Genomic DNA, 24,048 nt, shown 5'->3' with positions numbered 1-24,048 from the left:
AGATCGGACTGGACAACTTTTTCAGTGTTAACGTCGTTCATTCATTGGTTTTGTCCATTTCAAGCCGTGCATAAAATGCCTTCTATAAAGCTTTGACAAAATGGTTGCAGCATTGAGGGACCCACGTTTCATTTGGCCTTGCTCCTGTCTCTTGCACTAATTTTCAAATATAAATGCTATAAGCTCCTATTTTTAACAAAACATATGCAAACCTGCACCTTTTGCCTTCTCCTCAAAGCAGGGGCGACTTCTAAAAAATGATGACTATATATTTTTCTAAGAACACCTTTTTAGATACAAGTGCCATTGCATCATCATTCAAAAATCAATGTGTTTTTGTTGGAAGCCATTTCATGATGCAAGATTTCCTTCCAGGCACTTTGGAAATAACTTTCTCTCTCTAGCTGCGCCTCCTGATTGAATTCCTGTTAGCATAATTTAATTTGCACTTGTTTCTTTTTTTTGTACTGTAAAGATGGTGACTGTACATCTATAATATTAATAATAAAAAATCATACTCTGCTTTGTTCCCCATTGAGAATTTTTTACGTTTGAGTATGAACTCAAGCGTGGTCGAGAGCGCCCTCTAGTGATTGCTTTGTCGTCACTCTTTTCCAACTGGGTTAGTAAAGTGGTTATGAAATGATGCTGCAGTGTATAGTTCTTGTTTTGATTGAATCTGATGATGATAGAACTTTATTGATCCCACAGCGGGGAAATTTACTTGTCACAGCAGCGCATACGAGTGCAAGACTCTAATGAGGTTATAAAAGGTTAAAGGTTCTACATGTCATGTGTAGTTACAATTACAATATCATAATACTTGCAAACAAAACATATTTTGTGTTGTGCTTCATAATCAAGTCAGGTTTTATTTTAGCTCAGAAATAAATCCATAAACCCGAGGTGACAAAAAAAGTATAAAAAAAGAAAATGTAGAAAACATGAAACTGTACTGTACAACAAGACATTAGGATGTCTTGTGAAGTCAAAACTAGTATCACAGTTGAAATTAGTAATCCATCATTCATGCGGTCACATTTGCTTTCAAAACATTGCAAATAAAAAGCACATAGAGAAGTCCTTGCAGGTGGAAGGAAATGTATTCAAACAAACAAACAAACAAAATCAAGCCGTTGCCTCTGCTCTCAAACAATGTCCTAATCGGAGAATCTGGGCAGGTCAATGTCTCTGCGAGACGAAGCGGAATCTTGAAAGCGGTCACAAGGGAACTCAATGAGATCTCCCATTTCTGGTGGTACAAGCCGGGCCGGGCGACTGCTTTGGTAGCTTGTGAAGTCAGTGGACGCCGAAGTGTTTGCTAAATTGGCCCGAAAAGGTCTTCTAGTGGAGTACATGTGGCGCACGTGGACCGCCGACTTCCTCCTCTGCAACTTCTTCTTGAGGCTTCGGCTCATCCAGACCATTCCCAGGATGAGGAGCAGGACGCCATTCCCGGCCAACGTCAGCACCGTCACCAGCTGGAGGTTGACGGTCAAGACAGAGTCCTCAGAAAGAGTGACCAGACCGGAGCAGTGGTCGCGGGGCGCCACTTGACACACGGAGCCGGCAACCACGCCTTCGACGCACACCATGTAGGTGACATCCGGGCGGAGCTCCCGCAGAATCGCCGAGCGGGCCGCACCGGTTGCGTAAACGTATCGTGGAAACCGTTCGGATGTCCCGAAGCGGTCAAACATAATCCGATAGTGCACCTCATCCAGGTTTGGACTGAGTCCTAGCGTCGCCCAGTGGACCGTGACTGTACTGCTCGTGACCTGGTCCACTGACACGTTGGTGATGAAATGGCGGTTGAAGGCACACGAATCGGTGACGAAAGCTGGGACCCCTTTGTGGTCCGTTCTAAGAAGATCAAACATTTCTCCGGATGGGATGAGAGTCGTGGAGAAAGTCTGCCGGTTCCCATCATGACTTGCTGTAGAGATGTCCTTCTCTGGATGTCTTCTGGAAAGCTTCTCCACGTCAGTCGATGACTTGGATCTGCGGGAGTTCTTTTTGAATGAATGAACCATTCCTGGCACCTCTGTTCCGCCTTGGTCTCCTTGTATACCCGCCTCTTCCTTCCCTTGAGTAGTCTTATCCTGCTTTTGTTGCTTTGGATCTTCTCTTCCGCTTTCTTCCTGCCAAACTTCCCCCTTCATCTTAAGCCAGGTCTTCCCTCCCTGGCTCTCCTCGGGTACGCCGTGGCTCCCGCACAGACCGCTCCAGTTCCCGACAGACTGAAAGTGGGACGTGTTCACACGGTCCAAGGAGGTCCCTCTCAGGGTTGCTGGGTGATGGCACTGTACAAACACATCCAACAGTCTCCCCTTTGAACGTGCTACAGACATCCATCTTTTCAGCTCTTCCAGGCGACAATCGCAAGTCCAGTTGTTACCGTGGAGATCCAGGATGTGAAGAAAGTTATTTAGCTTGAAAATGTCACCCGGTAGGCTTGTTAGGACGTTATTCCTTAGCTTCAGAAACCTGAGTTGTTTAAGATGAAGAAATGCTATAGAGTCAATATTCGAGATCCGGTTGCGACTAAAGTCCAAATGCTCCACGAGGTCCAGAGGATCCAGAAGCCCAGCTGGGATCTCCTCCAGTTCATTCCCATCTATCAGGAACTCTTTGAGGCTTGATAAACCGAGCAGAGCCCCACTGTGCAAATGAGCAATTCTGTTATTACTGAGAGATAATTTGGATAGTTTTTTTAGATGGTGAAAAACTTTATTCCCCACGTGTTGGATTTCATTTTCAGACAGCAGTAAAGTTGTCAAGGCTGTGAGATGGGAGAAGGTGAGGGCACCTCGCAGGGCCGGTAGCTTATTGCGAGACAAATTGAGAAAGCGCAGCTGAGCAAGTGCAGAAAAGGCATTTCTGTCAATGTGATGCAGCTGATTAGAATCCAGATGAAGATAGCGCAGATTGCGCAAGTCTTTAAAAAGCAAAAGCTGCAAGCTTTGAATTTTATTGCCATCCAGGCGTAACTTAACAAGATGATCCAAATGGTCCAAAAGTCCTGGCGTTATTCCAACGACGTCATTATTATTCACACAAAGGACTGTCAGCTTCTTCAAGGGTTGCAGAGTTCCAAATTGAATATCAGATAAACGATTATGTCCCACGTAGAGCTCTTCTAAATTATACACGTTCTCAAACGCTTTAGGATGGATCTTTTGGATTTGATTGAACTGTAAATCCAATCGCACTAAGCCGGTGAACCTTCCGAGGTCGTTTGCGGAGATGTTTCGGATGAAGTTACCCCCGAGGCTGAAGACCAGCACCTCCTTCTGGTCGCCGCTTGGAGGGGGCACGGAGCGCAAACCTCGGTTGGCGCACATGAGACGCTGCGGTTGCTGGCAGTCACAGCGGTCGGGACAAACTCCCGGGGAGGCGAAACCGCCGAGACAGAGCAGAACCACGCAGAGCCCTGCCAAGAAATAGCCGTTATCCATCCCCGCGGCGCTGGAGCGACATTCACTCGTGCGCCATGTTCCACTTGATGCTTCTGGGTGACAATGATCCTACTGCAGCGGTCCGAGGAAAGGCTCCATCACTCGGCAGCGTGTCGCGCAAATTAATTGAAGCAGTCTGCGGAAACGCTCACATCCCCCGAAAACCCTCCATCCCCTCAAGTGGTCATCTGCTGCGAATTACCCACGCACACACGCGCTGGTGCACAATGGACGTAGTCCCTCCTCTTGCAAGCATGACAAGTGAGCTCGTGAAAGTTTGCAGGGTGGCGCGTGCACGCGAGGGGGACTTTTGACCGAGTTTCCTGCGCGTAACCATGTGCAGCCAACCATTGCACTGATGTGGATGGATGAATGAACATAGCAGCAAATATAACACTCCCACGCTCTCCCAAGTATGTAAATTATTTGCATTTCTTCTATTGATACTTTTGAAAAAACTTGAATGACTTTTGTGTCATGCTGAAAATCGTTTTAACTCAAATGAAAATGTTTTTCCCTCAAAATGTTGACATTTTGGTTCCAGGGAGGAAGCAAATTACAACAAGTCACAGAACCCCCTGCTCAAACGTTTGACTTTTACATCTTGAGATACTTTTTGTGACCCGCAGAAGTTAACAATTAGACTTTGAAAATTAGCCCTGAATGTGGTTGTGCAGGCCTTACCTCGAGGGAGCGACTCCTACTGTAGCCCTTATTTCTGACGTTGTACCTTCTTCTCATTAAGCGACCAGAAGGTGCACACATGGTTCACATTTGCAGGCAAAGGAATTCAGGTCGCAAATGTCGGAGGGAGATGTGCCAAATCTGATCTGTCAAGTTGGGAGAAAAGATTAAATTCACCATGTGTGGGTATTGAGTCCAGTAAGCGTTTGTATATTTTTCTGCCAAGACATCTGTCCATTTATGACACGAGGTAAAATGCTTTTCGCCACTGGCACACGTAAAGCAGTAGTCATTTTTTTTCCTTCCAAAATATACTTGCAGATTAAATACCAAGGACAAACCCAGGCACACACATATTTTTCAGTCAGAGTTGAGGGTCAATTACAAAAATGGTTTCCAGAGCCAGGATTGGATGACTTTTCTCAAACAAAAGCTCCAAATCCCCCTGGATGGGCCTTGTTCTCATGCTCTCGCCACTTGGAAGACATCATACTGAGATGTGCGCTCACTCAGAGTCGGGGTCTGTATATAAGACACAGCAAAGCGCGAGCCTTTGGGAAGCCCTCTCGTTCTAGGGGTCATTTCCTGTCTGGCCGTTTCTCTCTTGGATTCCCACATCCCCCTTACCCATTTTGTGACCGTGGAACACACACAGAGTGAGCGGACACAGCCGAAAGATGATGACTTTGCACATTAGCGTTGTGGAAACACGAGGGAGGGCTCTTTGGAAATGTGAGCATAAAACGTTGCAAGGTAATAAATTGGCAAATAGATGACAGAGGAAGGAAGGAAGGAAAAGTGTTCTGGGCCTGACCCACATTCTGTTCGGACGGCGTCTGCCACTGTGCCAGCACCAAGCTAGCCTGTAGCATCAGCATATTTCAACAGCTATGCGTGGAACGATGCCTAATTTCGATGACATTGAGGACTTAGACGATGAACACAGATTGTCCCCGTGTGCGGCAAGGTAAGGCACAAATTGCAAGGACTATATCTTCACCTACTTGCTTGTGGGAATGGAGGAGAGGAAGCAAAGAGGCGGCGAGGAGGTGGGATTGTGTGTTTACAAGAGCAACAGCTGGTGGGATCATTAAGAGCTTTGACTCGGACTCATGCTCACGCGCACTAAGACGGTGTGCGCGCCTTTGCATGTTTGTGCGGGGGTGAGCGAGCGAGCATGTTTATACACTTAGAGGGGGAAGGTGAAAGAGATTCTTTCCTATCTGTCACTGCACTGAGATTTTTTTTTTTTCATCTGCACAAAGATGTCGTCCCACACTATAAAAATATTGGGACACGTGGCCATCGATGCTGGGCGGTCAGGCCAGCGAGGCCTTCTAGACAGATCTAAACACTCGAGCAAACGCACTGACATCCATTTACAAGCGAAATTGAAATAGTATGAATTTATTCCCAACACCGTCTGCACCGAGAATCACATTTCAGCCATCTCAGTCCAATCGGCCCCTTTAATCAAATATGTATCAAGACAGAGGAAGAGTGGGAGAGACACCTGGACAGGAAAGCGCTCAAACTCCATCTTCCTATTGTTCTCCAGATGGCTTTCATTAAAAGGGGGATGTAAAAAAACTCACACAATACGATATAACACAAGAAGAAGACAAAAAAAAAGTGCTTGTTTTTACAAAAACATACCAATGGGGAACTACATTTCTTCTTTGCATTCTGTTCAGCTCCAGAACCAGACCCGGGAGAGCTTCGGTCTCCACTTTGAGAACACAGAAAGGGAGAACAGAAGACGTACATCTGGAAATAATTGCTGCACGCCTTTGCCCTGTTGAAAGGGTAGCGAGGGTAGAGGGGGGGGGGAGAAGGGGGTGGTATAAAGGAAATAAGTGAGAACAAGCCTTTGATGGATGAAGTTTGAAAGAAAGTGCACATAATCAGACTGAATCAGATAATGACTCAGAGAATGGGCCTTAAGATCTTAAAAAGGCATTACCACAATGACCCTGGATGGGCGCACCAAGCCCATGAAAACATGAACTAATGAGCATGGGTATGTGGACCGTGGAAAACTGCATACAGTATTCATAATTTGTATTATTCCATTTTATTCTCTCAGATATTACAAAGAGATTAGGAACAAAAAGTGTGTTCTCTACTTTGTGAGCCATCTGATTTGCAACAAAATGACCTGATTCTGTCAAATATCGCCCTCTGCTGTTTCAAGGGCCACAATGAGATTTTTAAACTACAGTTTGGTTCAACCACATGGTCTCGGATGTTAAAAAAAAAAAAAAAAAGTATTTTATTTTTAGTTCCGCTTTGGTGTATTACAAAGATGGGAGTGAGTCAAATATGCACAAATCAAACCCAAGTGCTTACTTAGGGAACTTCCCAAAACTACAACAAACAATGATAGTATGCATTTCTTGCATACTGTCATAAACAATCATGCATGTCGGAGTTGTGTTTGGGAAAGAGAAACGTGATCTAGGGGATGTAAATAACTATTCTGGAATCAGCTTTCATTCTGTTAGTTTATTGATGAGCCACTCAGTCTCTTCTTTCGCTTTTTAAATTGCACAACGTTCAAGTCATTGCGGGCTTAATGCATTGGGCCTTGTTGTACTTGACTGTGTGACAAGTGTGGAATCAAAGTGTGTACATGTGCCAAATTCATGCCAGGGTGTGGTGCCTGTTGTTTGTTTTGTGAAGAAGGAAATGGATTGTTTTGAAGTGACATGTTTTCTGAGAGGTATCTCTCCTAATTTTCTTCCTTGACAACAGTAGGTGTACCTGCAAATTCCAAACACTTACAGCCATGCAATTTTCACAGGTTTCTGCAAACACTCGACTCTCCCAAATGTTCCCCTCCCTTTCCCTGTTACTTCTCCTTCCCTCTTGTTGCCACAGCAATAGGCGCAAGCAGGAAGGAGCAGCCTTGTGCTCATGCAAAGAGGGAAATTTGTTTTGTTGGATAAACAAAAGCTGAAGCAGCAAAGCAATGGCAGGCATGCCAGGGAAAATAGAGGCATACTGGTCGGTAACGCTTTACCCCTATTTGCTTATTCTGTACCCTGTGCTGTAAAGAACATTCCTCACGAGTTCTTGTAGAACGTATCTGTACATTTCCCATCTCTTTTTACATACATTATGGGTGTTAATTTTCTGTCCCTTTAAACAGCTTATTTGTTTTGACGCTTAACTTTCTGTCCTTATAAACGCCGCCGGCAAATTGCATTTCTGTCCACGTCATTCATTTTAAAAACGTGTCAAGCTATCCTCAGTAAACGTCCCCGTATGTTAATCCCTGTTTATGATTGGCTAAGCGAAACGCCATTCAACCAAGACACCACCCAAATCCCGCCTCCTTCTACAGTTTTCACGCAATGAAGCGAGTACTTCCCGGACAGGTACTTCACCTCTTTGCTGCCAGGATGCGACGCTCTTATTGTCACCTTGGAAGCCGAAGCGTTTCTTCTCACTGACGCTTCCTAAGCAGGTAAAGAGAAACGTCAATATTCGTTTTGATAAGCGCCGTGCCGCGCCGCTGTCAGCTCTTTGATGGCGAAGTAAAAACACCGCTTACCGATTGAATGACTAACCAGACTTCGTCGGGACTTTTGGTGAAATATCAGAGCCTGAAAACACTACCGTATTATAATGGGGAAATAATTAAGCTGTTGACCATGTTTTTCACGCACCGGTTCGACGGTAACGTCGGGAGTATTGGATCTTCACTTCCTGAGGTGATCTCAGTAATGGCAGCTGCTTGTGGTGGGACCCCAACAGATCTAATTGAACACCTGTGGCGTTAGATGGTCAACGTTGGCGCCTGTCTAAAATTCCACTACTCTTGTTTAAATACATCACCGATGAAATACTTTAAAGTATTATTTACATTATGTATAAACTCTGTTTTTTTGTTTCCATTGTGTGATCTCGAAGAGTACTTGTTTTCTTATCAAGCATACAACATACAGTAGCCACAATCCTGTATTTTTTTTAATTTTTTTTTAATTTTAGTTCAGGCAGTAAAGAAGATAGTAATCAAAACATAAACAATCTGGTCTTACTGAAATGACTGCCTAAACAAATGTGAAATGTGTAACAGCATTGTACAAAATTGATTTAGGCAACCATCCCAAATGTGGTTTTATATAGAAGTCAAGTAATTCATCCATCCTAAGGTTAAGCTAAAGTGTTTTTCCTCATTCAATTGGTTGACATCAGATTGGCTGACATTACACACTCATTTATCATTATCACACTCTCTAGTCCACACCTACTTTAAACTGTTAAGCACACCACCTTAACTAATATGCTCGGTTGCCACTCAGTGTACAAATAGTGATATTTTGAAAAAGAACGTGACAAGCAGCCTAACTGGATGCAATTCATGTTTTGTTCCCATGGCAACAAGTCATAACGTGATCGCCACACGATTACAGGCTGCTGATGTCGGCACTCAACCATCACAGGCATTACATTGAAATCAAGCATGTTGTTAAAAATATGCCCGCTCAGCGCCACACTCTGTGGACATGATGTTAGAGGTCAGATAAGGGGTGTTGAGTGCTGCTGCCACCATATGTTTCCCACAAAACAGCTGCTATAGTTATCCCAAAATTTGGGTGCTTCCAAATGTAATCTGGTGAGTCTGTTTAAAGCAACTTGCTCTCACAGTCTCAGTAATCAGGGGATCATGCACAGTTTTCACTGGATAATTCTGCTAAGAAGCTTTCCTGCAAGATTTGCAATCCATTTCTATGCTAATGCAGTGTCCGTTATGGAAAGCCGTATGAACATTGATTCCATATTTGCCCGAGTTAATATCTAGATTTAGCATAGTTTTGCTTCAATAGCAACATGTAGTCTGGTTCTCGGACCTCCAGCTGGAGATCAAGAATATCGTATAAAGTATCTGCTCAAAGGCTCGTGCATTATTTGCGAATCAATGTTTGATTTAGTCACTCCTGCTCATGACTGGAAAGTCCAGTCTGACATTTCCTCAGGCTGGAAATTACTCAGGCTGTCTGGGAAAGTGCTGAACAACACATTGAAGCTTCATTGTATAAAAGTAATGTAACCTTTTTGGGCAGTAGTGGATATTTGCAGTGTTGATGATCTCTTAATGATCCCTTTCCCCCCATTTTAGAGAAAAAATCCATTTGCTTCACCTTGACACCTTTCTTCCCTCATATATGTCTTGTGACTTTGCTGATGACATAACCTCTTTGCACCTTTAACAGATCATTTACACGCTTTTGTGTCATTAATGATTAACACTTATAGGGATTACACGGTTTACAGGTTGCCGATTAATGGCCTTTTGGACAGTCGTGATTATTATCCTTTCAAGTTGGAGTACAACAACCAACAACAAGAAATAAACTGAGAAGGAAGAGCAGTTAACCGTCGAAGAAGCAAAACAAGCATAGGAAAGCTTTTTCGAGGTGGAGCACGTTATGCAATGGGCTACTTTTACTGACCACTGATGATGACAGTCAGCCGGACTGTAACATGAGTGTGAGAACTTTGTTGAGCTAAATTAAGCTATTTGAGTGTATTGTTTCTCTGCTGTGTGTGTTTTGCAGTCCAAGGCCCAGTGTGGATTCAGTATGCTTTTCGACGCGCTTGTTATGGCGTATCAAAGCACATTCTTTCCTGTTGATGACTCACCCACTGGGCACGGCACCGGCCGTAAGGGAGCCCCCGAGATGCCGCAAAATAGCTCACACACTCATTGAAACCGTTCCACTCTTTGTATAGAGTGTATTGAAATGCACTTATTAAATACAAGGAAACTCTGAATACTCCCCTGTCAGCCATTTTGGGACACATTCTGTTGTTCAGGCCTCCACATTCACTTCACAGTGTCATGCAGATATGAGGCGTGGCTAGAAAACGCTCATAGCGCTGCAACAAAAGCATGAACAAACACAGCCCAGTTGTGGCATGTGGGGCAAAGGGAGGAATGCCTGTCGTGTCGCAGAAACATTAGTAAAGCAGAGAGCCGAGTCCCAAAAAGAACCTGCATTTGTTGCATGCGTTTCAATCTTTTGTGCTTGCATATTCACATGATTATCATCATCATAACCCGGGTTTCTCCTACCCTTTCTCAGCAGCACCGACTGCCGTCGCGTGACCTTCAAAGGTCAGAGTGCTGCTCTCGCCTGCTCCGCTGTGATCTCCAGCACGGGGCGTCGCGCACCAAAAAGGAACCACTGCAAAGATGATGTCACCGTCGCCAACTCACAGTGACAGTAGTGGTTCTTCCAAGCAAGATAATAACCAGGTGAGGGTTTTGTTTTTTGTTTTTTTTGCTGAGTTTGCTGCAGATTAAATGTTTGATTTTATATATGCTGTTTTGCCTGCTCCCCCTATAGGACAGTTGGGTAATTGTTGAGGGGCTCCGGGGGGTTCCTGACGTCATGCAGCAGCCTGAGCTACAGCAGGGTTTCCTGTTAAAGAGAAGAAAGTGGCCTATGAAAGGATGGCACAAAGTGAGCACCTCATAAGACTAATTGGGGGTTCTTAAATCTGATGCTTATTGAACTGGAACAAACAGCCAAACACACAAGGCTGGCAAAGCTTCATTCCACTCAATGTCCTTGGAGAATTATGAACATTTCTCTTGTGTTTCACCATTTAGAGATTTTTCCTGCTGGACAGGGGCATCCTGAAGTATGCAAAAAGTGGCACGGATGTAAGAATTGACTTATTACACTGTTGTTGTCGGCATTTATTTTTTTTATGTTCATGCACATTTTGTTTCATCGGCAGCTGAGAAAGGGGAAGATTCATGGTTGCATCGATGTCGGCCTTTCCGTCATGGCAATCAAGAAGTCGACCATGTGCATCGATCTGGACACGGAGGACAACATCTATCACCTGAAGGTACTTTTCAGGATCGCATGCAAAGTAGGCCACTTATGATATAATTCGATTCGCTACTTATTTCCGGAACCTAGACGAAGTCTCCCGAGATATTTGAAGAGTGGGTGTCAAAGCTGCGTCACCACCGTGTGTTCCGGCAGAACGAAATTTCCTCATATCCTCCTTCTCACCACTACCACTCTCATACCTTTTCCTCGCCCTCCCTCAACGACACTATAAGGAAGGTAAGTTGGGTCAGCGCAAGCTGATTTGTGGAAAATTGCTCATTAGCAACGGGTCGAAGTCATTTGTTGTTTTACGTCCCTCTCACACAGAGGGCGACTCTCCCCAAGCAGATGTCCATCCATCAGGCCAAGGTCAGCTCTTGGCTTCACTCCTCAGAAGACATGAACAAGTGTGCCAAAGGTTTGTTTCAATACAGTCAATTAACTTTACTTCCTCATAATTCTCTTGCGGGAAGTTTCATTTGAAAATAATGATACTGTTCACCTAGACTTGGAAGAGTGCGAAGCCAACCTACAAGAACTCAACCTGCTGATAAGTAGTATGGCGGTCATGCATCGCACATATTCTTCCTCATCCATCAGCGGACTACAAGTAAACAAATACATTCTTGGTTCAAATGGGATTGTCAGTCAGATCGGGTTCACAAATATGATTATCTTGTGTCATCTACTTCTGACATCTCAAAGAAAGAGAAGAGGACCAAGAGATGGCGATCCAAGCATAGCAAAAATAGTAAAGTAACTACACAGGTACTTTACATTTTTTTTGCCCAATGCACTTTGTGTTTATAATGGTATGGAATGTGACTTCTTCATCTTGCCATTCAGATGCCTCAAAACAATGCCTCCAATCCTAATCTCCCAACGACAGAGGCCAACAGCCAAGAGGCATGCCCGGCATCTCCGGACTCTCCCGTTGAGGTTTTTTGTATGCAAGAGAACTTCAGCAGACTAGCAAACAACAGTGAGTCTGCTCCTGAGATCTTCCATGACTTGTTTGCGTCATTTTCATAACATTGTCCATTGTTTCTGTTTCTTTCTCTTCAGTCCACAGCAACCTGAAATCTGCCTATAGTTCTCTGTCAGCAGAAAGGGAGAGATTAAAGCAAACTATTGAAATGCAAGCTCCCCAACCCATGCAGGTTACGGCCTTAAAGAGCGCCTATAGCTCAGTGAGTGATGCGCCCGTGTGATTACGCAATAAACACCGACCCTAATAATTCTCCCTGCTGACTTTTATCATCCGACCAGGATTGTCCAGATGAAGGCCATTCTTTGGTCCACCAAGCATCAAATGAAAGCAAAGCATCAATCCCCGAGTCGATATCAGAGTTCTACGATGCGCAGGAATACCTTCTCTCCTCGTCCTCCTCCGAGAATGAGGTGATGCTTGGTCGGCTTTATAAACCTTTGCCTCTCAGTACTGCTCTTTTCACTCAAGTCACTCTTTTATTATTCAATCACACATAGGGCTGAGCAATATAGCCCTAATTATTATTATTTTTTTTCTATTTTGGCTTATAGGAAAAAGGCAAAGTGACATTGAAAACAAGTGTTTAAAAACAACTTTTTAACCTCAATAAATGTTTGAAAAGTCCTTCAGCTTTTGAGTAAAAAGCTTTCTGACCTAATTGATTTGTTGCTTCTGTTCGCCCGCTGACCTTTCACTATTGCCTTGTCACCAGCTGTCCGACGATGACTCGTATATCAGCGACGTGAGCGACAGCATTTCCGTGGAGACCTGTAGCAACGGAGGGAGCAGACACAATTCGGGTACATGAAACACACGGTGCTGCGTCACAGGCAAACGGAACCGAGCTCGTCTGCTTCCAGCTAGGAGTGTGACTAATCCGCTTGAGTGTTGCTTTTCAGAGACTGATAGCGTTGCTCTATATTTAATGAGCGTTGAACTCGCTCCACGCTCAAAGGCGTATGGAACAAATCTGAAAAGTGCCATTGTGGTGTAAATTAAATTACGTGCATCTGGATGAGAAAATCCAATCCGCTATGGTCTGTGATCAAATATGTTGGCCATATTTTTAAGTCTAGCTAATTTGGCATCTCAGTCTACTTTTGTATTTCTTCTCCATTTGACCGTTTCCAACTTTTGGCAGTGAGCAGCGTCGGATCTGTGGTTCGCCGCCGCACCACTCTACCTTCTCCCAGTCCCCCCAGCAGCGTGAGTCTGTGGAACATCCTCAGGAACAACATTGGCAAGGACTTGTCCAAAGTGGCCATGCCGGTCCAGTTGAACGAGCCACTCAACACCCTGCAGAGGTTTTGTGAGGAGCTGGAGTACAGCGAGCTGCTGGACACAGCCAACAAGACCACCAACCCTTACCAGCGCATGGTGAGAGGAGAGAACATTGTCAAAGTTTTCATTCATAATACGATTTCAATCACTGTCATTTCTTTTTTTCTCCACAGGTATATGTTGCTACATTTGCCATCACCGCATACACTTCTTCCTACTACCGAGCTGGAAGCAAACCTTTCAACCCGGTCTTGGGAGAAACATACGAGTGCGACAGACCCGACAAGGGCTTCAGGTTTCTCGGTGAACAGGTACGTTTGACACGGGTAGTAGTGAAGTTTGTGTATGACTTTGAAATGTCGTATGGCTTTGTCAGTGCCTCGGTGACGCTGCGGTAATTTTGAATGATTGGTAAGATGCGGTGACTCGTTCTAGTTAGTATCTGCATGAGGAGGAACAGCAGCCACTTCCTGTTTTGTATTTTTTGTTATATCCTTGTCATTACAGGTGAGCCATCATCCACCTGTGTCAGTATGTCACGCTGATTCAAAGAACTTTTCTTTTTGGCAAGGTGAGCATGAAGAACGTCAGTTCTTTTTTTATGTAACGTTCTGTTGACGATACTTAAGGTCAAATAAGAGCAGTTGTTGTCTAACTATATCATTCTGTAGCTTCTACATGTGTGAGGTGATTCGTAAACCGCAATGGATTTTGTTCCCTTCCTTTTTAGATGTTCGGTTGAAAAATAAATTTTGGGGCAAATCCATGGAAATAGTTCCAGTTGGTACTACCCACGTCACACTGCCTTCGTGAGTCCTTTTTTTTTTTTTTAACTTGATGAAATGATTGAACTTGATGAAATGCACAACTTTGTTTGTGTTTGGCAGCTTCGGGGATCATTATGAATGGAACAAAGTGACATCCTGCATCCACAACATCCTCAGTGGGCAGCGATGGATTGAACACTATGGAGAGATGACCATCAAAAATGTCAACAGTGACACTTGCGAGTGTAAAGTCACATTTGTCAAGGTCAGTCGATACACATTCCCCCCCTTGAGTGTCCTGAATGCAAAACACGTGGTACTAATGTAGTAACACTATCAAGTAAACACCGCCCTCTGCTGACCAAAGAGGGAATAACATAAATAGCCAGCCTGAAATGAAATCCTTTCACACTTTTGACAGGACAGTGTTGGATGTTCTTTGTTTTTACATTTTACTGCCCTTTTATGTTTTTCAGGCAAAATCATGGAGCTCCTCCATCAATGAGATAGAGGGTGTGGTGACCGATTCTAACGGAGAAGTTGTGCACTCCATGTTTGGAAAATGGCACGAGTCCATTTTTCAGGGAGACCCGCCCTCTGCCACATGCATCTGGAGAGCAAGTGAGTGAAGAAAACACAAGTATGGCGCCGACCTTACAATGATGTCATACTCTGTATGCTTATTTGTTTCCGTAGATCCCATGCCAGTGGACCAGGACCAGTACTATGGCTTCACTAAGTTTGCAGTGGAGTTAAACGAGTTGGATCCCATCCTAAAACCCCTACTGCCCCCTACAGATACACGTTTCAGGCTGGACCAGAGGTTAGCATCAGCACATTTGCTTTTGGAGTCATTTTTGGGAGAGAAAGTACTAAAGAGCCTGCACACACACACACACACACACACACACACACACACTTCTCTTTGTTCAGGCTTTTGGAAGAGGGAAATGTGGAAGGAGCTGAAGAACAGAAGCAGAGGATAGAGCATCTGCAGAGAGAGAGGAGAAAAGTGCTGGAGGAAAACAACATGACCCACCAACCACGGTTCTTCAAGTATGCCGCCACTCGACTCGCGTGTTTAGATGCACAATCAGACGTGTGCACGCGTGTCTCTTTTTTTTTCCACCCACACAACCGTGAGATAACATATACATGTTAGTGTGTCACGAGTGATAGTCTGTTTACGCCCCATTTGTTCAACAATGCAGGCACCGTAAATATTTTTTAATTGATCACATCAAGAAAGCCACAATGACTTGAATTGTGTTTTCAGGAAGTCGGCGAATGACTCATGGTTGAGCAACAACTCATATTGGGAGTTGCGCAGAGATCCCGGCTTCACCAAAGTGGACTTTCCTGTGTTGTGGTGACCGCTTTTATTTCCCTGATATGACCAAAAAGAGAGAAGCGGAAAACTGAAGTGAAACACACCTTAGGTGGTCCTGATCTGTGTTGCGCTGACCCAAATCAGAATGGACTTCCTGTGCCCTCTTTCATGCACCAGCAGAATCGTATCATGTTTTAGCATAATCTTTATTTGTCTCATCTTAATTGTGATTTACACTGTTAGTGTCGACTCAAATCAGAGTTTTATGGATGAACATTTACCAAAGTGCCTTAGATTGTAACCGAAATAGAAAAAAAAAAGACAATGCTGCTTCAAAATTGATAAAAAACAATACTAAAGATGGACACCTTTTTCCCCCTGTTTGCAGTTTTGTGTTGTTGTTTTTTTACAGAGATCAAACTCGATGTGCTATATGAATGAATTTGCTTGATGATCGACTCAAATTGTGGTGCTATCTGAACCACTAAAATCCCCCACCATTCTAAAAAACATCCACCACATTGCATTGCACTATACACCTTATGTGGCTCTTAGGCAGGTTACTTGATTGGTGGGCTTGTGACCTAAAAAATACCCCCCTATAAATTGCGGTGCCATCTGAACCGCAAAAATGACTGTACAATTTCAGAAAAATCATTTTAGAAACACTGCTTTGGGTTAAGTCCGGTTCTCTGACTCTAGTGGGCGGAGACGCAAAGTAGGCGTATCGTGGGCGTAAAGGATTGTAAAGTATCATTTGTAGCCTTCTCACTCCATCGTCCGGCCACTTCCACCATTTTCAAATAACTCCCAGCGCGAGAGAACTAGTTCCAATAAGCCCCGGTTGTCAAGAACTCGTTTGCTTCGGTGACATTAACCTTGAGAATAACATCAGCCGCGGAGCTTTGACAGCGACGTCACAAGCTTCTTGCAAGACTTGTAGTGTAAGTAATCGTTAACTACTCTTTAAATGTTGCTTTGGGTGAAGAAAATGGGACGATTGTGCTCATCGCTTTTGATCAGGGGCTGTTATGTAATTTAATTCGAGAATCCGAGTCATGAGACTAGTTTTGGACCGCATTTAGAAGCGCTGCCGGGACCAGTACACGCGTGTGCGCGGCGGGAAACGCACTTTTTTTTTTAAATGGCATTTTCAACTCTTATGTTTCCAATATAATCAATCTCAACGCAGTTGACATTTGAAGAACTGTACCGAAAAAACAAAAACAAATCTATTCTCGCCATTCACTGTATGGACAAAAAAAAAGCAGGGCCATATTGTTGGAAAAGTGAGAATGTTTTCAGTTGTTGATTTCACTCTCGGACAAATTTCTTTTCCCCCCCCCAACAATCCAAACACATGACGCTCTAATTGATTTTAGATGACTGTTTCGCATATTTGAAATAAATGAGACTGCAGATGTTGTGCATGTGTGTTTTATCAGACTTTATTCATTACAGGCAACGCTGCTTGCGGGAAGACACTTAGTTAGTCTACGTAAATTCTGTTATACACTATTCGGGAACTATGAAAATGGCCTTCAGCTCTTTTGCGTTCTCATTCTTCCCACAGTTCAAGCCATGTTTTCCAAGGCCACTACCAAATTTGTCCGTCAGGTTGACCCGCAAGGAAGCCTCATCCCCGTGTCACGCATGAATGACTCTTCCAAGCTCCTTCCCATGGCTCTGGTGGTTAAACGCGAGCGGATTTGGTTCTGGCAGAAGCCCAAATACCAAACGACAGATTTCAAGCTCAGTGATTTGTTGCTGGGCGATGAGGTGCTTATACCTGGTATGTAGTAGGTGTTTATTTCTTGATCATTAAAAGTGCAGTCATTCAAGTCCCCCGTAAAAGTAATTTTTAAGATTAGCGAGCACCGAATGTTGATGGCTGTTCCAGATGTGTCCAAGAGAGATTTTCTGACCTACGTGGGCATATATGGAAACAAACTCACCGGTAAGGTGGACGTCGAGATCATTTCTGCCGAGGCTCAGGGCTCAAGTAAACTCCAGTCGGATTTTGGCAAGCTGGATAAAGAGGAAGTGGATGTGAAGAAGTTGTTACAGGACTCCAACAAGAGGTGCTAAATAATTCATCACGTGGTTCGATAGAGAACGGCGCCTACAGTGTCCACCCATTGCATCAGGTTGGTGAACATGGAGCATGAGTTGGTGCAGCAGTTGGAGAAGCGATCCGACGTTCTGGCCGTCGTCAAAGAGAGGATCCTGACCACTGCCGCCTGCACCGTCACACAGACCCAAAAGGAGCGATGTACTTTGCATGCCATGCTGAAAGTGTTGAGCGAATTGGAGGCTAATATTAAGGTGAGGTTTTTTTTTTTTTTACCTGCTCTGAGAATTCACTCATTCATAATATGAATGAAAATAGCAAACGTGTGTGTTTGTCATTCCAGGCCTGTATCGAGAGCAATCACTGCGATGTTTCTTTGGAGATCCCATCTGATGTGGTCATTGCATACGCTGTCCTGGAACTGGAGATAACAAAAGAAGGCCACTTCAGTGAGTGTGTTTGTGAGACCAGCGTGAAAACTACTTTTTCATTCTTGGAACGTTAAAGTAGTTCCCAGAAACACTTGGAATATGACATTGATATTTTCTTCTGCGAAATGGCAGATTTTGCGATAAATGAGCGTGTCATTTCAGAGCTCTGCCTTCAGCCCGGGAAAATCGGGGGCTTTGAAACCGTTATGGACAGGTCGTGGTCCTCTGAAGACAACCTGAGCGTGGTGGATGGGATGTGTGCAGATGAGAATATTCCAGAAGAGCAACCACAACAAAATGGTTTGTTTGATCATACGTTTGACTGCGGTTTACTTTCCACAATGATCTGACGCCATTCACTCTTCATTGTTTTGAAAGGGAAGTGACATTTTTGAGCCCTCTCATTCTATAATAGGATCTTCTGTGGAAGATCTCTCTGCACTAGCCGCGCTCTCCCAATCAAATCAACGGGCCTTGTTCCAAGACCTGCAAGCCATCCTGACCAACAGAATGACTCTCTCGCATCTGCAGTCCTACGTGAGTGAACCTTCACAAGGTGACCAGCGATTTACGTTTTGAGGTCAAATCTTGTCTTTTTCAGCTGGAGGAATTGTGCTTGGGCAAAACACCTGACACGGCACAGCAGGAGAATGAACCTGACTCTTTAGCCTCCTTGAATGCTGTTCTTCTGTTGGTCAGTGCTTTGGAAGGTGAGAGGACATTTATATCCTCAAGGCCATATTCCTGCAAAGCTTTTTCTGTCTTATCTTGTGATCGTTTTGTTTTTTTGTTTGTCTTATTTTTAGAGCTGCCTGATGAAACTTTAAGCCTCATGCGTGACAGTCAACCCGAGTTCATAGAGGCCTTCAGCACTCTGGTTAGTACTTTCAAAAACTCTTCATCATCCCTGTTTTTGCCGACCAAAAGTGACGTATCAAAATTTGAACCCGATTGGCTGCTGCAACTCATCATTCATTTCCCTTCCTTCAAGTTGAATCTGATGGAGGAAAGCAGCCGTCGTCTCTCCTTTGAATTTCTTCCTACTCCGCTGGTTGAGCAACAAGCTTACCAGCAAGCGGAGAAACTTCTCAGCTCCATTGGCGTGACCTTGTATGTTGAAAACAACCAACTCGGGTTGGAAATGGAAAAAAAAGATGAAGTCCAACTTTTGGTCCTTCGCCTCAGCACATATGGACTGTCCCTGCTTTGCAGTGGACAAAAGCAGGATTCCCCTTCCTGTATTATTTAGGTTCTTTTTCAATTTTAATAATGTACTACAACTGAGTACTCTTATATTTACAAACTATATCAGTGTTTCCAACCGGTACTGATCTAAGGTGCATGCATGTTTTACATCAGATTTTGCTGAAAATATTTATCAATTTTATTGTACTTCTATGATGGCAAATGGTGAACACTCAGATGCAATTTTATTGTACTTTTATGATGGCAAATGGTGAACACTCAGATGCATGGTGCATTGTGCCTTTTAATTCATCTGACGAGAAAGATGAAGAAAAAAAAAAAACCTGAATAGTATGCTGACATTTCTTTCTCATTTCTGTTTTAAAACAGACCATTTAATATGTGCACTTATAGAGTGCACTATGTTCATACAGAACTATGCTCAAACCGTTTGCAATTTATTGCCATGATGATGTGCTACTTTTATCGACGCTGCTATTGTCCATATCTATGAAGAAGATGTCACAAATATTTATCAGCAATAATAAATGTATGTAAGTGCATGAAATTTTACCACAGATATATTTTTGAGTTGTGCACTATTTATGTTTTATTCATTAAGTACGACTCCATATCATTATGTCATTATTATGCACTTACATTTCTTGTCTGACAAGTTATAGTTTTGAAGGATATTGTTCACTGTAAGTGATCAGAAATAATAAAAGGTTCTCACATTTAATTAGTGTGTATTTCATTAAGTCACCATGATTATCCTACCACACATTTTTAAAACGTTGCCGTTCACAGACTTTGTACTATACAGTTTCATTGTGTACTGCTATTGTCTGTGTATAGTATTTTTCAAAGGTCCAACTGTATGCTCCAATACTTTACTGCAGAAACAGTGCCCCCTTGTGGATGTGTGTTTTGATGTCAGTGCTGATCCATTCTATACGTCATACAGACGCTTTACTTCTGACCAATCAGGACGTTGCTTGTTCCTAAATATACACGTATATTTTATTCATAATTACAAATAGTGTAGTATTTCTCTACAAGTCAAATGTTTTGCCGTATTACATTTTTTAAAGAAAAAAAAAATCGAGCGAACGCAAACTTCCGTTATCTACACCGTGCTTTCTTTCTGACCAATCACAACCCACCTTAGTTTGTGACGCGTAAGCATTGCTCACACATGCGCACAAGAAGCCGCGCGATCGAAGAGAAGGAGCTCGTAAGCTAATAGCTCTGGTAAACCCCGTGAGAATGTGATGATTTAAGTTGATATTCCTTCTACTATACTTTTACGTGTACTTCAATCACACTTGATTAGGTGATCCTAAGGGTGAATCCACGCCGAAAACGCCCTTCTGTTGTTTCGTTGTGTGGTAGCATGTTGTTGTGCTAACTACACTAACATACATATGTTTTTATATTTCTAAGACACAAAATGGAGACCCAGCAGGATGTGCAACCACCTAGGCAGCAGCCTATGTTTTATATTTGTGGAGGTAACATTGCTATGTGACGCATAATTCAATATATGGCGCATTACATTTTAGTCCAGCATCTTTTAAGCATTCCCGTGCCTAGTTTTGGAAACAGAATTTGCATTGTAGTTATTCTTTTTTTTTTTTTGTGTACAGAGTGCCACACGGAAAATGAAATCAAGGCCCGTGATCCAATCCGTTGCAGAGATTGCGGCTACAGGATCATGTACAAAAAGAGGACAACTAGATGTATCCTTCCAATGCTTCCTTAAAAAATACAAGTGTGGATATATGTATGTAATCTATCCAAAAAAAATTATGTAAATGTATGCATGAGAACAGTGGCTTTCCTTGACTTTTGGTTCATAGTGGTTGTTTTTGATGCCCGGTGAAGCGGATCCTTTATTATTATTTTTTTTGTCCTTTTGTCTTATGTGAATAAACGTGGCAACTCAATGAGTGACCCACATTTCATCTGTGTTCTCTTTTGTAATGTGGACATATATTTCCCATTAATCCTGCAATATTCATGAACAGTTAAGATGTAAAGAATGAATCCACATGAGACGGTATACATATATATTGTCCAATTCAGTTGGAATTTAGGTTCAAAATACTTTTTATTCAAATGTATTTAACTATTTGCATGTGTTTTGAAATTAAATTTGAATATTCAATAGGAACAAAAATGGTGTCATGGGGCACACTGACCACAGCATTAGGTACACACACTAAATACTTTTGATAATGTACAGTATGTACCAAAAAATACTTGTATTTCTTATTTTGATGTTTTGCCACCGTGTTTTTCACCCAAAATAGCTTTTTCATAACCACCAAAAGGGGACACTTTTATACATTTTTTATGATTTAATAATAGTGTTTTCATTATACAGTAGTAAAAAAAAAAAAAAATGTTTTGTTTCATCAAGGAGGAACCCACGGAGAGGCGTACCCTGCATGCTGCATTGCACAGCCATCACCCCTCCCCCTCCCTCAATGATGATACGTCATGCAGGGGGTGTTTCCTAAAGGAAACCTCCCATCCAGATGAAGCTGCTGCGGCTTTGAAAGCTCGGGAAAAGGAAGAGGAAGAACGCACTGCAGAGGCCGTGCAGCCATGGGGAATGTACAGGAGAAGCCCCCCGGCAGCATGGGAGGAGTATCCGGACCGGACCAGACAAAAGGCGGGCCCACCGAGAACAGGAGCCAAACCGACGCGGCGAGCAATGGAAGCACCGAGAGGATCCCAGCCCCCCAGCTCCTTGTGATGGACGAAAGTTATCTGGACGCCCCAGCTGGGGGCCTCCCCCCCAATTTAGCCCGCATCAAGAATGAGGGCAACTATCTCTTCAAACATGGACAGTTTGGGGATGCCCTGGACAAGTACAGCCAGGCCATTGACGGATGTGCTCAAGCAGGTCAGGTGACAGAGGCGCCAAAAATGTCTTTGGTTTTACTGAAGTCAGCTTCTTTATCATGAAGATTGTCTTGTTTTACCCTCAGGCATCAGCAATCCTGAAGACTTGTGCATTCTCTACTCCAACCGAGCCGCCTGCTACCTAAAGCACGGCAACAGCGCCGACTGCATAGAGGACTGCACCAAGTATGTTTGTGTGTGTGTGCGTGAGCGATGACCAGTGACCCTCAACGATGTGTGTGATCCTCTCAGGGCCCTGCAGCTGCAGCCGTTCTACCTGAAGGCGCTGCTGCGCAGAGCCATGGCCTACGAGTCACTGGAGCGCTACCGCAAGGCCTACGTGGACTACAAAACCGTCCTGCAGATGGACACCGGCGTGCAGGCGGCTCATGACAGTGTTCACAGGTCAGCAGCACCAGTGGGAGGCTTTAAAAGGATAATAAGTTCGCTTGAGTCAAATATTCGAGATACGTTTGATTAAATGACACAATTGGTTGCGTTTGTTCAGGATCACCAAGATGCTGATCGAGCAGGACGGGCCTGAGTGGCGAGAGAAACTTCCGCAGATTCCTGCCGTGCCGCTGGCGGTGCAGCGGGAACATCGCAAAAAACCCGCCAGCGTCCAGCAGGCTCAAGCCAGGGCGGCCTGGGCCTTGCAGGAGGAAAGTACGTGCCGTCGCGCTTTCTCATTTTCCGTGTGTGGGTTAAGACATTCAGACAGTGTGTAAAATGTGCGGCATTAATAATTTAGATGAGAAGGAGTCACATAGTGTTGTTGTCATGGAACAATTCAGGTCAGGTTTCCTCCCGCGGTGCATCTGTCACATGACTCAGCTCTTTTGTGCTTATTATCCATTCACCTACGTAAAGTCTGATTTGTGTGTCATGATCATAGTCTGCACTGGACATATTTCTTTTTTTTTTGATTTTTTTTTTTCTCAGCCAGGCGAAAAGAATCACGCTTGAGCGCATTGAAACATGAAGGCAACGAGCTGGTGAGGAAAGGTCACTTTCAGGACGGTCTGCACAAGTACAGCCAATGCCTCGCCTTAAAAGCGGACGAATGTGCCCTCTACACTAACAGGTACAACTTGAAAATAAATGACACAATTATAACAAGTATTAAATCATAAGAGATGAATTTTTTCAAGGCCGATGCCCATTCGTTCCTCACACGTACTGTCTGTCTCCCACAGAGCCATCTGCCTACTGAAGCTGAGCCGCTTCCAAGAGGCCAAGCAAGACTGTGACTCTGCTCTCCGTCTGGAGCCCACCAACAAGAAAGCCTTCTACAGACGAGCGCTAGCCCACAAGGGTCTGCAGGTGATTGCTGTGCAAAGTCAACCCGTGTGACATCAACTTATGTCTTTCAGTGGTTAAAATTATTCACCACAGACAAAGCACCTTCACGAGGCTCATCACCGCTTGTCCCCCGCGCACAACCCAGGACTACCTATCTGCCAGCGCTGACTTGCAGGAGGTCCTCCAGCTGGACCCCAACGTCACGGAGGCCGAGCAGGAACTACTAGAGGTCACCGCCCTGCTCAGACAGAGCCTCGTGGACGACATGGTGCCCACGTAGAGAGAGGGGTACGATGCAAACGTTACCTCTGCCAAGCTTCATTTTGACACTACCAGCGAACCTAAATGCCTATTAAAACCACAAGAGGGCGACAAAACACTACTTTGTATTTACTCATTTCCTATTGTCTGTCATGTTCATTTTTATTTTTTGTGAAAACAGGAAATTCTATCAAATGTCATATGATCTTTTTTTTTTTCTTTCTTTATCAGATTCGCTGATGAGGATTGTCAAGTGTGAAAACCTCAACAGCTATGTGACTGCAAACCACAAAAAGGTGCAGAGCGATGTCAACACAAGGTGGAGTGAAAACTAAAGTGTTATGAGTGTGCCTTAGCTTAACTGTTTTCTATCAGTTAGGATGCAATATGCCAAGTTTGACTGCAGTTTAGTTTTGAGGAACTCATGTACAGTGGAAATTCAGAAGTGTTTTTGATGCAGTTTTATTCTATTATCTATAGTATGACGTCAATTGCACATGTTGCATGAACTTTGGGTAAA

The 24,048-nt window shown here is 43.8% G+C and overlaps 5 protein-coding genes across 8 annotated transcripts; 4 read left to right on the top strand and 1 right to left on the bottom strand.

The window, feature by feature from the left end:
* Window positions 1-6: 6 nt before the first annotated feature.
* Window positions 7-4,175, bottom strand: tril (TLR4 interactor with leucine-rich repeats). Its single transcript, XM_085900166.1, has one exon. The coding sequence runs from the start codon at window positions 3,456-3,458 to the stop codon at window positions 1,161-1,163; it is 2,298 nt and encodes a 765-aa protein (XP_085756292.1). The 5' UTR covers window positions 3,459-4,175; the 3' UTR covers window positions 7-1,160.
* Window positions 4,176-7,463: 3,288 nt separating this feature from the next.
* On the top strand, window positions 7,464-15,746 carry LOC147040787 (oxysterol-binding protein-related protein 3-like). The gene is made up of 22 exons (XM_085900165.1): window positions 7,464-7,611; window positions 10,235-10,407; window positions 10,499-10,615; window positions 10,765-10,818; window positions 10,896-11,009; window positions 11,084-11,233; window positions 11,324-11,414; window positions 11,503-11,606; window positions 11,702-11,764; window positions 11,843-11,978; window positions 12,062-12,186; window positions 12,266-12,397; window positions 12,700-12,787; window positions 13,129-13,364; window positions 13,442-13,579; window positions 13,776-13,839; window positions 13,999-14,077; window positions 14,156-14,300; window positions 14,512-14,656; window positions 14,732-14,858; window positions 14,969-15,091; window positions 15,312-15,746. The coding sequence occupies exons 2-22, from the start codon at window positions 10,345-10,347 to the stop codon at window positions 15,406-15,408; spliced, it is 2,391 nt and encodes a 796-aa protein (XP_085756291.1). The 5' UTR covers window positions 7,464-7,611; window positions 10,235-10,344; the 3' UTR covers window positions 15,409-15,746.
* A 152-nt stretch (window positions 15,747-15,898) lies between these two features.
* LOC147040786 (gasdermin-E-like) lies at window positions 15,899-19,779 on the top strand. The gene is made up of 10 exons (XM_085900170.1): window positions 15,899-16,309; window positions 16,939-17,157; window positions 17,266-17,446; window positions 17,513-17,690; window positions 17,780-17,885; window positions 18,030-18,167; window positions 18,283-18,404; window positions 18,469-18,577; window positions 18,674-18,744; window positions 18,859-19,779. The coding sequence occupies exons 2-10, from the start codon at window positions 16,947-16,949 to the stop codon at window positions 19,114-19,116; spliced, it is 1,374 nt and encodes a 457-aa protein (XP_085756296.1). The 5' UTR covers window positions 15,899-16,309; window positions 16,939-16,946; the 3' UTR covers window positions 19,117-19,779.
* A 439-nt stretch (window positions 19,780-20,218) lies between these two features.
* polr2k (RNA polymerase II, I and III subunit K) lies at window positions 20,219-21,014 on the top strand. 4 transcript variants are annotated; one of them, XM_085900177.1, is made up of 4 exons: window positions 20,219-20,306; window positions 20,499-20,566; window positions 20,702-20,794; window positions 20,915-21,014. In XM_085900177.1, exons 2-4 carry the CDS (start codon window positions 20,506-20,508, stop codon window positions 20,935-20,937), a joined length of 177 nt encoding a protein of 58 aa, XP_085756303.1. In that variant the 5' UTR covers window positions 20,219-20,306; window positions 20,499-20,505; the 3' UTR covers window positions 20,938-21,014. The 4 variants fall into 4 exon arrangements, with proteins under 4 accessions (XP_085756303.1, XP_085756305.1, XP_085756304.1 ...); XM_085900179.1 differs by having other exon boundaries at window positions 20,258-20,388; XM_085900178.1 differs by having other exon boundaries at window positions 20,258-20,400.
* A 614-nt stretch (window positions 21,015-21,628) lies between these two features.
* On the top strand, window positions 21,629-24,048 carry LOC147040784 (sperm-associated antigen 1A-like). Its single transcript, XM_085900172.1, has 8 exons — window positions 21,629-21,966; window positions 22,052-22,151; window positions 22,218-22,370; window positions 22,474-22,631; window positions 22,908-23,049; window positions 23,162-23,288; window positions 23,413-23,555; window positions 23,760-24,048. Exons 1-7 carry the CDS (start codon window positions 21,666-21,668, stop codon window positions 23,545-23,547), a joined length of 1,116 nt encoding a protein of 371 aa, XP_085756298.1. The 5' UTR covers window positions 21,629-21,665; the 3' UTR covers window positions 23,548-23,555; window positions 23,760-24,048.

The sequence above is a fragment of the Syngnathus leptorhynchus genome, chromosome 20, assembly GCF_054491065.1.
Source record: "Syngnathus leptorhynchus isolate UIUO chromosome 20, UIUO_Slep, whole genome shotgun sequence".
NCBI classification, from domain to species: Eukaryota; Metazoa; Chordata; class Actinopteri; order Syngnathiformes; family Syngnathidae; genus Syngnathus; species Syngnathus leptorhynchus.
Note: the sequence above shows the minus strand (reverse complement) of the source record. Positions and strands in the feature narration are given on the sequence as shown.